The 14,251-nt window shown below is 37.7% G+C and overlaps 1 protein-coding gene across 1 annotated transcript in view; it reads left to right on the top strand.

Annotated features, from left to right (window-relative positions):
* The window catches only part of LOC149835578 (CMP-sialic acid transporter 2-like), a 33,428-nt gene that overhangs the window by 5,396 nt on the left and 13,781 nt on the right, over positions 1-14,251 (top strand). The window contains exon 6 of the mRNA XM_090010582.1: positions 8,563-8,663. Within this exon, the coding sequence (XP_089866708.1) occupies positions 8,563-8,663 (101 nt within the window). The remainder of the gene's footprint in view (positions 1-8,562; positions 8,664-14,251) is intronic.

Here is a 14,251-nt window from a genome sequence, read left to right as displayed (position 1 = left end):
GGAAAGGGCTTAATGCAGATCTTTGATGTAACCCAACCGTTACAGGAAAATTGTTTGTCACCCCTCCACAAGTGCGGACATTGGTTACTACTCCTTCGTACATATCTTTAATTATACTAATGTACTTGAGAGAGATACCTTTCTTCATCATTGTCTACCAGAGAACATCCCTAGGTACTCTATCGTATGCCTTCTCCAAATCAATAAAAACCATATGCAAATCTTTGTTCCCCTCTCTATATCTCTCAATAAGTTGTCTAAGAAGATGTATAGCTTTCATAGTTGATCTTCCAGGCATAAAACCAAATTGATTATCCGATATCATGGCAACCTTCTTCAACCTATACTGAATCACCCTCTCCCAAAGTTTCATAGTATGACTCATGAGTTTTATACCACGATAATTTGTGCAATCTTGTATATCACCTATGTCACATGGGTGCGGGTGCGAGCGCGGGTGCGGGGATTTGGCACTTCCAAAAAACCCAGGTGCGGGGGTGCGGCAGGGGCAACAATGTATATATATATATATATATATATATATATATATATATATATATATATAAAGGGGGTCAGGGGAACACGCGGTTTGTTTCAAATTTCATTGCACGATAGCTTAAGCAAGGCTACCACCATCATGGAGAGAGAAAATCCCTTACGAAAAAAAGGATCAGCTGACAGCTGCTGCTGACAGACAGCTGCTGTCAGCAGATTTTTAAAAAAAAAAAATTTAAAAAAATTTCTCAGCCCATTTCATAGGGAAAATTTAAAAAAAAAAAATCCAAAAAAAAAATGGACCTAAATGATCCTGGGTGCGGTCAACGCACCTAGGATCAGGTTGACCGCACTCGCACCCGCATCGAGTCGCGTCGACGCGGGTGCGGCACCCTGCTAGCCGAATCCCTGTGACAGAGTATATCACCCTTATTCTTATAGAGAGGCACCAAAGTACTCTTCCTCCACTCATTAGGCATCTTATTTGTCCGCCAAATCTTGTTAAAAAGATTTGCCAATCATACTAAACCTTTCTCACCCAAGCATTTCCAAGCTTCGATAGGTATACCATCCGGGCCAACTGCCTTTCTAGATTGCATTTTCTTCAAAGCCTCTGCAATTTCTTTCTTTTGAATATTGCGCATGAAGTCACGATTTATCTAATGAAAAGGAATGGAGAAGTCTCCAATATCCTGGGCATGCCTTCCATTAAATAGCTTATCAAAATAATCTTTCCATCTCTCCTTAATCTCCTCATCTTTAACTAAAACCCTTTGTGTTGCATCTTTGATACATCTAACCATTACCCAGATCCCTCAATTTCATATCTCTCATCTTTGCAAGCCTATAAATATCCTTTTCGCCCTCTTTGGTATCCAACTTGTCATAGACCTCCTTATATACCTTATCCCTCGCGTTTCGAACTACTTTTTTAGCTTCCTTCTTTGCTACCATATACTTCTCCAAATTCTCATTATCACGACTCTTACTTAGATTTCTATAACACTCTCTTTTAACCTTAATAGCTAATTTGACATCTTCGTTCCACCATGATGTATCCTTACCTAGCGGTGCACCGCCTTTAGACTTACCCAAAACCTCCTTCGTCACCTTTCGCATGCAACCCGCGATCTTATTCCACATTGATTCTGCATCCTCCTCGAGACACCAATTAGCTTCCTTAGCTATCTGTTCTACAAACATTCCTTGTTTAGCTTCTTTCAGTGCTCACCACTTAATTCTAGGATCTATCCTATGTCTATCCCTTTTGTGGCATTTTCTAATTTTAAGATCTAAAATTAAGACTCTATGTTGTGTAGCTACACTTTCTCCCGGTATAACCTTACAATCGATGCAACAACCCCTTGTAAAAGTATCTCCACCAAGATACTAAGATCAAAACCTTACTATTCTTGATAATAAACCCACCACGAATGCACAATAAGAACACTTGTGCACAAAGGCACAACTCACAAATAACCCACAAATGCACAAAGGCATAAAAACAATGGAATCAATTTATTAAACACTTGGGCTTTGACTCAAAGCCATGAAGAAATACAAAGGGGAGAGCCCCTATTTATAACCACAAAAAGGAGCCTTGGAGGGGCTCCACTCATAGACGTTGGAGCCCCTCCAACGGTCACAAATGTAACCGTTGGAGGGGCCCAACGTCTATTTGAGTGGGGCCCCCAAGGTACCTTTTGGTACTAGAATTAAAAGAAAATAAAAAATAAAAAGAAAAATAAAAATAAACTAAATTACAATCACATTCATAAAGTGAATGTGCGTAAAACAGGGGAAAAGACTAAACTACCCCTACGGCTTAAACAAAGTAGAAATATATATTTTATATATAATAAGTAGATACATATACATATATATTAATATATGTATATGTATTACCTTATATATATAATATATATATTATATTAAATGATTAGGTACATATTTTAACACCCCCCTCAAACTTAGGGCAGGATGACCGAGAGTTTGCTAAGAAGAAAGTTGAAGCGCGGTGCACACAAGGCTTTAGTGAAGAAGTCCGCCAATTGATATTCGGACATGACATATGGAAGGTCAATGGTTCCTTTGAGATACGCTTCCCGAACATAGTGACAATCCATCTCTATGTGTTTGGTCCGCTCATGAAAAGTGTGATTTTTAGTAATATAAATCGCACTTTTGTTGTCACAGCAAAGCTTGGTAGGCCCTTCAATATTGATCCCCATGTCTTCCAGCAACTGACGAATCCAAACAATTTCCATGGTAGTAGTCGCCATGGCACGATATTCGGCTTCAGTTGATGATAGAGACACCTTTTGCTGCTTCTTGCATCTCCACGAGATCAATGAGTCTCCTAAGAAAACACAAAAACCAGTGGTGGAGTGACGGTTATTTGGGTCACCTCCCCAATCAGAGTCAGTATGAGCGATTAATTTTAACTCAGAAGAAGAAGACAGAAAAACTCCCTTATTAATAGTGTTCTTTAGGTATCTTACGACACGTAAGATAGCACCCATGTGAACAGAAGTTGGTGCATGCTGAAACTGACTTGCCGTATGCACCGCATGTGAGATATCTGGTCTGGTAATACTTAGGTACATCAACGATCCTACTAGTTGCCTGTAGGGAGTAGGATCGGAGAGAGGAACACCATCATCAATCTTCATTTTAGCTCCTACTATAGCAGGAGTTTCACAAATTTTATCATCTGTAATACCTGACCTGTCAATAATCTCAGATGCAAGCTTAGTTTGAGACAAAAAATATCCTCTATGAGAATATGCTACCTCAATACCCAAAAAATAAGTTAAGAAACCCAAGTCAGACATTTCAAACTTATCCTTTAAAATGGATTTTATGCTTTTAATCCCTTTAGAGTCGCTCCCAGTTATAAGCATGTCATCCACATAAAGTAGTAGAATAACAATCTCTGCATTAGATTTTCTAACAAACAAAGCAGTATCAGTAAAGCAGGATGAAAAACCATTTTCTAACATTACGGAGTTGAACCTATCATACCAAGCCTTGGGAGCTTGTTTTAAACCATAAAGTGCTTTCCGAAGACGAAGCACTTTCCCTTTAGGAGACTCCATTCCAGGAGGAGCATCCATATATACTTCTTCGTTTAGATCTTCGTTTAAAAACGCATTCTTAACATCCATCTTATAGATGTTCCATTTATTGATTGAGGCAACGGTTATAAGACATCGGACGGTGACCATCCGAGCAACCGGGGCAAAGGTCTCCTCATAATCAATCTCATATTTTTGACCATATCCTTTTGCAACTAAGCGGGCCTTATATCTCTCAAAGGACCCATCACTCTTAGTTTTGACTTTAAACACCCATCTACACCCTATTGCTTTCTTGTCTTTAGGGAGGTCTTGAAACTCCCATGTCTTTGCTTTTTTTAGGGCTTCAAGTTCATTATTCATAGCGACTATCCATTTCGGACATTTTCGTGCTTCCTCGAAATCCCTAGGTTCTATGTAAGAGTGAATGGCGCTTAGACAAGTTCTATATTTCGGTGAAAATGACTCATATGAGATGAACCTAGAAGGGGGTCTTCTTGATCTTTCGGTCCTACGAAGATTTTCTTCACTCGAAGGGGTAAGCTCACTATCATATCTTTCGAGGGCACTTCTAAAAGTATTCCTATCTCTATGAGAGTAGGTTATAGGATCTCTATGTGGTTCTTCATTGATGTGTTGAGGAATCAGAATGAGTTTCATTATTATTCAAGTCATTTTGATTTGTTTCATCATCACTAGTATCATTATCTTCAGTTAATAAATCAAACAGAAAAGAATAGTCTATATTCTCGTCATTAGTTTCAAGTTTCTCAAAACCACTAACATTTTTCAAGAAGCTTACATTTCTGGAAACATATAGTTTATCACTTTTAATATCATAACAGCGAAAGCCTTTATGAGTTTCAGAATAACCAAGAAAGGCACAAGGAATGGCCTTAGGGGAGAGTTTGTCATTTTTATCAGTAAGGACAAAACATTTACATCCAAAAACCCTTAACCTGCTATAATCAGGTTCTTTTTCGTATAATTTTTCAAATGAGGAAATTTTGTTCAAGTTTTTAGATGGAAGTCTGTTTATGAGATAGACAGAAGTAAGGGCGGCCTCCGCCCAAAGTTTTTTCGGAATATTTTGTGAAATGAGCAAAGTTCGTGTTGTTTCAATAATATGCCTATTTTTCATTCCGCCAACCCATTTTGTAGGGGAGTTTTAGGACAAGACTTTTGATGGAGAATTCCATAATTTTCAAGATAACTTTTGAATTCATTGGAAAGATATTCGCCACCCGAATCGGTTCTAAGAATTTTTAACTTTCCATTGAATTGATTTAAAACCATCATATGAAATGTTTTAAAAGTTGAGAAAACTTCATGTTTATGTTTAAGAAAATATATCCAACTAAACCTAGTGAAATCGTCCACATAGATAACATAGTATGAGAAACCTCCCTTAGATATCACCGGAGCCGGACCCCATACATCGGAGTGAACAATTTCAAAAGGTCTTGTTGTAAACATAGATCTTTGAGGAAAAGGGAGACTTTTCATTTTTCCAAGAATACATTCATTACAAACAAAATTTTAATTACAAAGATGCTTAATAAAGGGCAAATAAGAGATTTTAACAATGTTGGGATGACCCAATCTCTTATGCCATACATGAATATCTTTGTTTTGAACAACATTACAAAATTGATCCTTGGGAATTTTAAGAAAATCAACATAGTAGAGGTCGCCTCTCCTAGAGCCTTCCCCAATCAACTTCCCGGACTGGCGATCCTGTATCCAACATTTATTAGAAGAAAACCTTATATCGCAACCATGGTCCGAGAGTTGAGAAACGGAAAGTAAATTTAAGTTTAATTTTGGTATAAGACGAATTTTTGGGATAAAGAAGTCTTGTTTTTCAAAATTGCCCATTCCTTTAATTTCAAGAGGTGTTCCATCCGCCGTTGAGACAAAAGATGGAAGAAAATTTTTAGAATAATCAGAGAGAAAACAAGGACTTGGAGTCATATGAAATGAGGCACCGGAATCAAGGAGCCAAGATGACTTACCGAGAGAGGATGAGGATGACATAGCGGCTCCAGAAATGCCTCCTTTGAGAATAGGTTGAAGAGCATCCACAATTTGTTGAAGCGAAAGAGACTCATTTGATGACGAAGGTCGTTCTTCTGATTGGGATGCTAAAGCCGCGACAAGAAATTTCTTTCATTTAGGACAAAGGGGTTTGATATGCCCCGGTTCTTTACAAAAATGGCAAGTTAATTTGCTATAGTCTCTCTTGCCATATCGATCATTTCCTCCTTGCCCTTGATTCTTGAAATGTGGAGGTTTGTAGGTTTTCAAGTTATTTCTGGGTCTTGACACGGCATTAACCACTTCATAATCACTTTGAGAAGGGGTAGCAAGAATACTCGGGTTATTTTTACTAATCCCCATACGTGTTTCCTCACCACTTAGCTTGGTGATGACATCTTCAATAGAAGGGGATGTGAAAGCGGATAGGAGAGAGGACCGAATTTGCTCAAATTCGGGTCTAAGACCATTTAAAAAATTAAAAAATCGATCTTCCTCTAGTTGCTTGTGTCTTAATTCAATTGCTTCTCCGCTCCATTTTGGTTCGAGCATAGCAAGCTCGTCCCAAATAGATGATAATTCGGCAAAATATTTCCGAATAGACAAATCATTTTGGAGATAATATTTGTGTGATAAGTCCCTTGAAGTATACATTTTTTCAAGGTACAACCAAGCTTCGGAGGCTCTTTTAAACTTAATGATGTTGGCATTGATCTTGGTTTCAACGGACGAAAAAATCCAAGATAAAATTTTGAAGTTCTTCATTTCCCACGCATCATGCTTTTTTGAATATTCTTCAAGGGCCTTTTGTCTATCTTCACCTGCAAGAATCTTAATATCCCCTTTCTCTATGATAGAAAGTTTGGGTTCGGGTTCCGATATGGAACCTTGAACGTATCCCCAAAGGCCTTTCCCTTTGATATGGGCTTCCATATTGCCGGCCCAAACATGATAGTTCGAACCACTAAGTTTAAACCCAAGGGAGAAGTGCGAGTCTTTTTTACCCATTAGAGAGGTAAGATGATAGAAAATAATGTGTACCTTAAGAGTTTTTCCAACTTTTCTTGACAAAAGTTGCTTCTAAAATATCGCCCGAAGTAGATGATATACTTCAAAACTTCACTTTCTTGAGGGCATGATTACCAAGGTACTTCACAAGTGGCGGGATGCACTATCCTCCTTCTTCAACGAGGCTCTGATACCATGTAAAAGTATCTCCACCAAGATACTAAGATCAAGACCTTAATATTCTTGATAATAAACCCACCACGAATGCACAATAAGAACACTTAAGAACACTTGTGCACAAAGGCACAACTCACAAATAACCCACAAATGCACAAAGGCATTAAAACAATGGAATCAATTTATTAAACACTTGGGCTTTGACTCAAAGCCATGAAGAAATACAAAGGGGAGAGCCCCTATTTATAACCACAAAAAGGAGCCTTGGAGGGGCTCCACTCATAGACGTTGGAGCCCCTCCAACGGTCACAAATGTGACCGTTGGAGGGGCCCAACGTCTATTTGAGTGGGCCCCCCAAGGTACCTTTTGGTACTAGAATTAAAAGAAAATAAAAAATAAAAAGAAAATAAAAAATAAAAATAAAAATAAAAATAAACTAAATTACAATCACATTCATAAAGTGAATGTGCGTAAAACAGGGGAAAAGACTAAACTACCCCTATGGTTTAAACAAAGTAGAAATATATATTTTATATATATAATAAGTAGATACATATACATATATATTAATATATGTATATGTATTACCTTATATATATAAAATATATATATTACATTAAATGATTAGGTACATATTTTAACACCCCTATCTCTCTTTCTGAGTAGGAAAAAATCTATCTGACTCTTATTAACCCCACTTTTAAATGTTACTAGGTGAGACTCCATCTTCCTAAACCACGTGTTCGCTAAGATCAAGTCATAGGACAAACCAAAATCTAAAATTCTTTCTCCACTTTCGTTTCTTTCTCCTGTACCATAGCCTCCATGGATACTTTCAAATCCATCCCTACTAATGCCTACATGTCCATTAAGGTCTCCGCCGATGAAATTTTTTTTTCCATGAGATATCCCTTGTATTACTCCGTCTAAATCTTCTCAAAATTGACGCTTAATGGAATCGTCTAAACCGACTTGAGGTGCATAAACACTAATAAAATTAATAATATTCATACCTACTACTAATCTAATAATTATAATCCTATCCCCCTTCCTACAGACCTCAACTACATTATCTATAAACTCACGACTAATAACAATCCCAACTCCATTCCTATTCCTATGTATTCCTGAATACCAAATCTTATATCCCCAAGGTTGTATCACTTTTGCTTTCTCACCTACCCATTTGGTCTCTTGTAAACATAAAATATCAATCTTTCTCCTACACATAACATCTACTAACTCTACCAACTTACCAGTTAAAGACCCTATGTTCCAAGTGGCTAACCTAATTGTATGGTCTTGAACTATCTTTTTTTACCCTCACCCATTCAACAAAGTGTGGGAACCCTTGCCTATTTGACCCCACCCCCGGGCGCCGGTTAGACGCATCGCTTTTGGGCAATGTCCTAGCTACCCTTGCCCACTTATCACTGCCTCCGGGCCTATAGAGTACAGAGCGTCGCTTAGTAGGGACTGCCCCAACGAAATTTGCATATTGGTTCATATTTCTTTGATGAACTAAATCTTTTGCCTACAGATTTGGTCCATTACATTAGTGAATGGCATAATTTGGTCATTAAAGGGTTAACGAAAAGACCTTTATAACAGCATTTGAGTAGATACACTTTCCATTGATGAATCAAACATCATTTATTTCCACCATCTGTAAAATTATATTGCATAAGAAACATTACAATTTTAACTTCTTGATAAGTTGTACTGGTTTCATTTTCTAACTCGTTATGTTTTAATTCGTACTGGCAGTATTACATCTTTGTGTACGTTGATGCACCAACTTACCAGATATTGAAGAATTTGAACATTGTTAGTACTGGTGTACTATACCGAATTATTCTGAAGAAAAAGTAAGGCATCCTTTCTTGATAAAGTTACTAATGTTTGTTAAATCTCTATATGTTATGTCTACCTTATACAATGAAATGATTACTAGAAAAATTCTAGCAACACACCACAAATGAAAGGACATCATTTTCTTCCTTTCGATTTACAAATCTGTATTGGATCATGAATATAATGGTCATTATTCTCATTATTCTTTAGAATCAACATTATTTTTTTTCAGCACTCTAAAGCTTGGAGTGGGCCTCATTTGTTGCTTCTTGTGAGCTTACTATGCTTTATTATTTGTTATTTAGAACAGTGTCTGTGCTTTTAACAATTTCGCAAAACAAGCTCTGTATGGAACTTTGCTAATTTTCATGTCATGCATAAGGTATTCTTTTCACTTATGCTTCATTTCTTAATGGAGAAGTCACAGAAAGCTGTCCAGTTTTTTAGAAAGTACAAAGCAGACGCAACTTTTTTATTATTGTGTTTAGCCACCTTCAGTTTCTTAATGCATTTCAGATACCCGCTTAAGGTATAAATTCACCTTTTTTTTTCCATTGTTGATAAAATAACCAATGTGCTTGTGTTAAAGCGGAATAAACATTGAGCAAATTTTAGTCATTGTGTTTGACTAACAGTGATCAGCTTAGTTATTTTAGGACCAAGTGAAAACAATGTAACTGTTTCTGCTGACTGAGAACTTACTCTGTTACAGAAACAGTACCCTGTTGTATAACGAATTTCCCTACCTAAACTTCACCAAAAATTATGGAAACATCACCGTACTTAGCTGACATCCTATACATTGAGACCATAACGAGTCCTTGCCTTAAACCTAACTTACCCTTCCCTAACCTAAGTTCAGGACAGAACCTAAAATTCAGAACAAGAAGGTCTTGCCTAAGACTTGTGATCTACTATGGTGATCCACACTGCACATGAATTGGTCGATGGGCTTCTAGCTGAGACTCAGGAGCAAATGAAGGCCATTAATGAGAAAATGGACCAGATGAAAAGAGAATTCAAGGTAGAAATACAAAACTTAACTCGCACGATGGAGATCCTCTTAAGTCGGGGAGGTACCAAGGTACCATTGCAAGCAAAGACCCCTAGTTCCTCCATTGCCAATGCCAACCGGGGTGAGGATTACGACACATCAGCTGGGGTACTCCAAGTTCGACAAACTCGCTTGAAATTTGTCACTTTTGGGGGGGAAGATCTCACAAGTTAGATCTTGAAGGTGGACCAATATTTAAAAGTGCTCAAACTCTAGAACATGAGAAAGAAGCAATTTGATGGTTCAAATGGTATGAGTCATATGTGGGCACTCCTTGCTAGGTATCATTTGCCAAGGCCCTTACACTAAGGTTTTGGACAACCATACCATCAATCACTCAAATCACACCTATTTTCAAGGCAAAGGTACAAGAGGAGCCTTTAAAGACAAATTCTTCCACTTTACCTCAAAATGTAAAAATAGTGGAAAATATACATATAGAAGGGGTGAATAGTGGGTGTAAACTAGGATTACTAGAAGCTTCACAAATAGGTGGGAAGCATGCTTCTCAGAAACTTGCTTCGAAAGCGTGATACTCCTTGCTTCCTAAACTTTATGGAAATCTTGATTCTCACAATCTTCTCCTATTCTTCCCACATGTTTATTTTCTGCTTTTCTACATGCTTCCTATGCGCTTCTCTCATGCTTCTTTTCATGTTTTCCATGTGCTTCATTTCACGCTTATCACTCACTTCACATGTACTTTCTCTAAATTGGTAATAATCACTTTTAGATTTTGAGAAGAATTAAATTCTTACACTATAAAATTATGAAATTTAAGAATAGTCATTTTTATTTTAGTTTTTATTCCCTTCTCATTCAATTAGTATTCGCTTCTCATTTGATCCCATATGACTTCATTTTTTATTCCTATTTTGCTTTTAAATTGATTTTTTACTTCTCGCTTCTTATGAATTTTAAAATAGCTCACTTCTGCTTCTCATTTTGTTTCCCGCTTTTGCTTCTTAATCTGGTAACCTTGGTGCAAACAAGAGCACAATAAGCAAGAATTATGGGACGTAATGTGGCATTCCTACCACAAATTCAAAAACATGTACATGCCTATAGTGGATGATGAGAAAGAAAATGAGGAGGCAAAAAGAAGAGAAGAAAGCAAAGGTCTATGCTAAAAGAGGATCTCCACTAAAGGGAGCACAAGGCAAGAAAATGAAAAAAACCCGGCTAGGCATGCCTCCAAATTTCTCCCATTGAGAGCTTTAAGGGGGATTCAAACATCCTTGTATCACCATGAAGCAATTAAAGGCAAGTATGCTTATAAGCCAAATGTGAAGACAAATGTATTTTCTGACCTTTTCGTGGATTTTTACCTTGGAGGCATGCTATACTTAAAAAGGGAGGGTATGTTGCATTCCCAATTTTGAGGTGTATTGTGGCTAGTGTACTAATATAGTAGATATATGAGGTGTGACAACCAAACTGCCATTCATATGCAGGCGAACCCAGTCTTTTACAAGAGGATCAAACATATTGACGTTGATTGTCATTTCATCAAAGAAAAGATTCAATTCAAACTCATATCAACCCCCCATGTTAGAAGTGAGGGCCAATTGACAGACATATTCATCAAGATTATATCGAAGGACAAGTTCCAAGGTATCATTGGCGAGTTTGTACTGATCAACATCAACACGCCAACTTGAAGGTATGTGTTAAGTTACCTACCTTCACGTGATTCACGGCGAGACACAATTTTCTTCTTAGCCACCTTGTCTCCTTAGCTATCTACCTTGACAGTCCAGCCATTGACTCATTCCATTTGGATTGATACGTCTCTCTTATTGTAGACTATATATATAATTGTTTTATAATCTTTTCTTAACACAAAAATAAATGAAGATATAGGACTCCCTTGCTTCGTGGATGTAGGCAATACACCGAACCACACATATTTTTTGCATTTTTTCCTTTACATGTCAATTCTTCTTGCAGTGAGTGCAACACAACTTCCTACGTCCTCGACCTTGAGTCCTCGACCATTGGTATTGAAGTTGTCCCTGGGTTTGGTAGTTATGGTGGCATGCGTTGTTTCCTTTTTGGCTTCACTTGTATATGCAACCTTTTCATGGGGTTCAATTCCGATTTTAGTGACCTGGGTCATGACTCTCCTTCTAGTTTCTTCGTGTTGAATGATAGAACACACAACGTTGAATGAGGGAAAGTTTGACAACATAAGAATTTGACTCCTTTTATGCTCCTCTTCATAAAATAAAAAATGCCTCAGGATAAGGGCTGAACGGGTAGGGTTTGTTAAAATATATGTAATTCATATATATATATATATATATTTATATATATATAATACCCGATAGGGGTATTTCTGTCATTTCACAAGTACCCGATAGGGGTACTTGTTTTTCTTAGTTTATTTTTCTCTTTATTTTTATAAAATGTATTTTTTATTTTTTTGTTTTTTGCTCACTAAAAAGGGGCCCCACCATGTAGTCGATGGGGCCTCCAACGGTCACATTAGTGACCGTTGGGGGCTCCCAACGACTACATGGGGAGCCCCCTAGGTGGCTCTCCTTTTAAGGCCTCTTGGCCCTCTCCCTCTCCTTCTCTTGTGTATAAATAGGGGTGCTCTCCTCTTGTATTTCTTACTCTTGAGAGCTCTCTCTCTTTCAATAAGAGGCATTTATATTTTTATGTTGTGTTGTCTCTTGTGGGTTTGGGTATTAGCCCCTCTTTGTTTGTTCATTAGTAGATGTTGTAAGTGCCTAGTGCACTCTTTGCTTTTCCGCATATTTCATTACATGGTATCAGAGCCTTGTGTATGCTCTTCTTTTTAATATAGCTAGTGGTGTAGCTATATTTGTTTTTTTTTTCTCTCTCCTTGATATTCTCTTGTAAGTGGTTGTTATGGAAGGAGAACAAAAGATTGATCTCTCCTTCAAGCTCAATGGTTCCAACTACATGATGTGGGCCGCCGCCATGGAAAACAACCTCAAAGGGAAAAAGCTTTGGGGATACGTTATGGGCACCATTCCAGAACCACAATTCCAACTAACTAAGATGAAAGGCGATCAAGAAAAAGCTCTTGAAGGAGATGCCCGCATAAAGGCCATTGAAGATCACCAATCTAAAATAGAAGATTGGGAGAGTAAGCATGCCAAGATTCTTGCTTGGTTCATGAATAATGTAGAGCTCAAGATTTGCGCCAACATTGCCAAATTTAGGATGGCAAATGAAGCATGGTTCTTCATGAAAGGTATGTTTACACAAAAAGACCTTGCTCGTCAATTCTTTCTTCAAGAAAAAATTCGGACTATCAAGCAAGGAGAAATGAGTGTTAGGGATTACTTTAGCACTCTTGGCCCTCTATGGGATGAGCTATCCTTACTAGAACCAAAATGGGTTTCTAGTATAGATGTGGAATTAAGGAGAGAACAAATGGAAAAAGAACACTTTTTCCAATTTTTACATGGGCTTAGGCCCGAATATGAACAAGTGAGATCCTCCCTCCTACATAGATCAAAGCCTCTTCCCTTGGAAGATGCCATAGCCGAAATATGCCAAGAAGAAACCCGTCTTGGCATGATTAAAGGAGGAAATGATGTCTTGGCCGTATTCAAACCCGGCAACCATATGAAAACCTACAAACCTCCACATTTTGGAAGACAAAATAACTATAATGGCAACTATAGAAAAGCCATTTGCCATCATTGTCAAGAACCGGGTCATATAAGACCTAATTGCCCTAAGTTGAATGAAGCACCAAAAAATAAAGTTGCTTCCGTCGAAGAAGCTACTCAAAAGAAAGAGGAAGCAATAAAAGGAACGGACTCTTTTTCTCTTGCTCAACTATCGGAGGCACTACAAACTCTACTCAAGATTCCATCAACTTCGGGTGCCGCCGTAGCTTCCTCCTCTCCTCCAGGTATGTCGTCTTGGATCCTTGACTCTGGAGCTTCCTTTCATATGACCCCCCTTGAAAATGAGCTTTCCGATTTATGTAATAACTTTAAAAACTCCTATGTTTCAACTGCCGATGGTACATCTTTACAAGTTAAAAGTCTTGGAACCTTAAACTTTTCAAAAGACTTCTTTGTGCCAAACGTGAGAGTTGTACCTCAACTTAATTTAAATCTCTTCTCTGTTGCTCAAATATGCGATCATGGATGTAAAATCTCCTTCTCAACTAAGGATTGCTCTATACAGGATCTCCGATCCGGGAAGCTGATTGGGCAAGGCCATAGAAGGGGAGATCTCTATTACATGAGCAACTTGAAATTCCCCATTAACTCTTTTTGTAACCATGTCCAAGATAAAAATATTGATATTTGGCATCAAAGACTTGGACATCCAAGTTTCTCAAAAATGTACTCCTTTCCATTTGGAAAGAAATTTTGTAATGAGAAACATTTTGTTTGCAAGAATTGTATTTTTGGCAAAATGAAATCTACTCTTTTTCCAAACCGGACTTTTGTATCCAAAAGACCTTTTGAGTTAGTCCATTCGGACGTTTGGGGCCCTTCCCCCGTCATGTCTAAAGGAGGGTACTCCTATTATGTCACTTTCATCGATGACTAT

Source organism: Nuphar pumila, chromosome 6 (genome assembly GCF_984573655.1).
Source record: "Nuphar pumila chromosome 6, dmNupPumi1.hap1.1, whole genome shotgun sequence".
In the NCBI taxonomy this organism is placed as follows: domain Eukaryota; kingdom Viridiplantae; phylum Streptophyta; class Magnoliopsida; order Nymphaeales; family Nymphaeaceae; genus Nuphar; species Nuphar pumila.
Note: the sequence above shows the minus strand (reverse complement) of the source record. Positions and strands in the feature narration are given on the sequence as shown.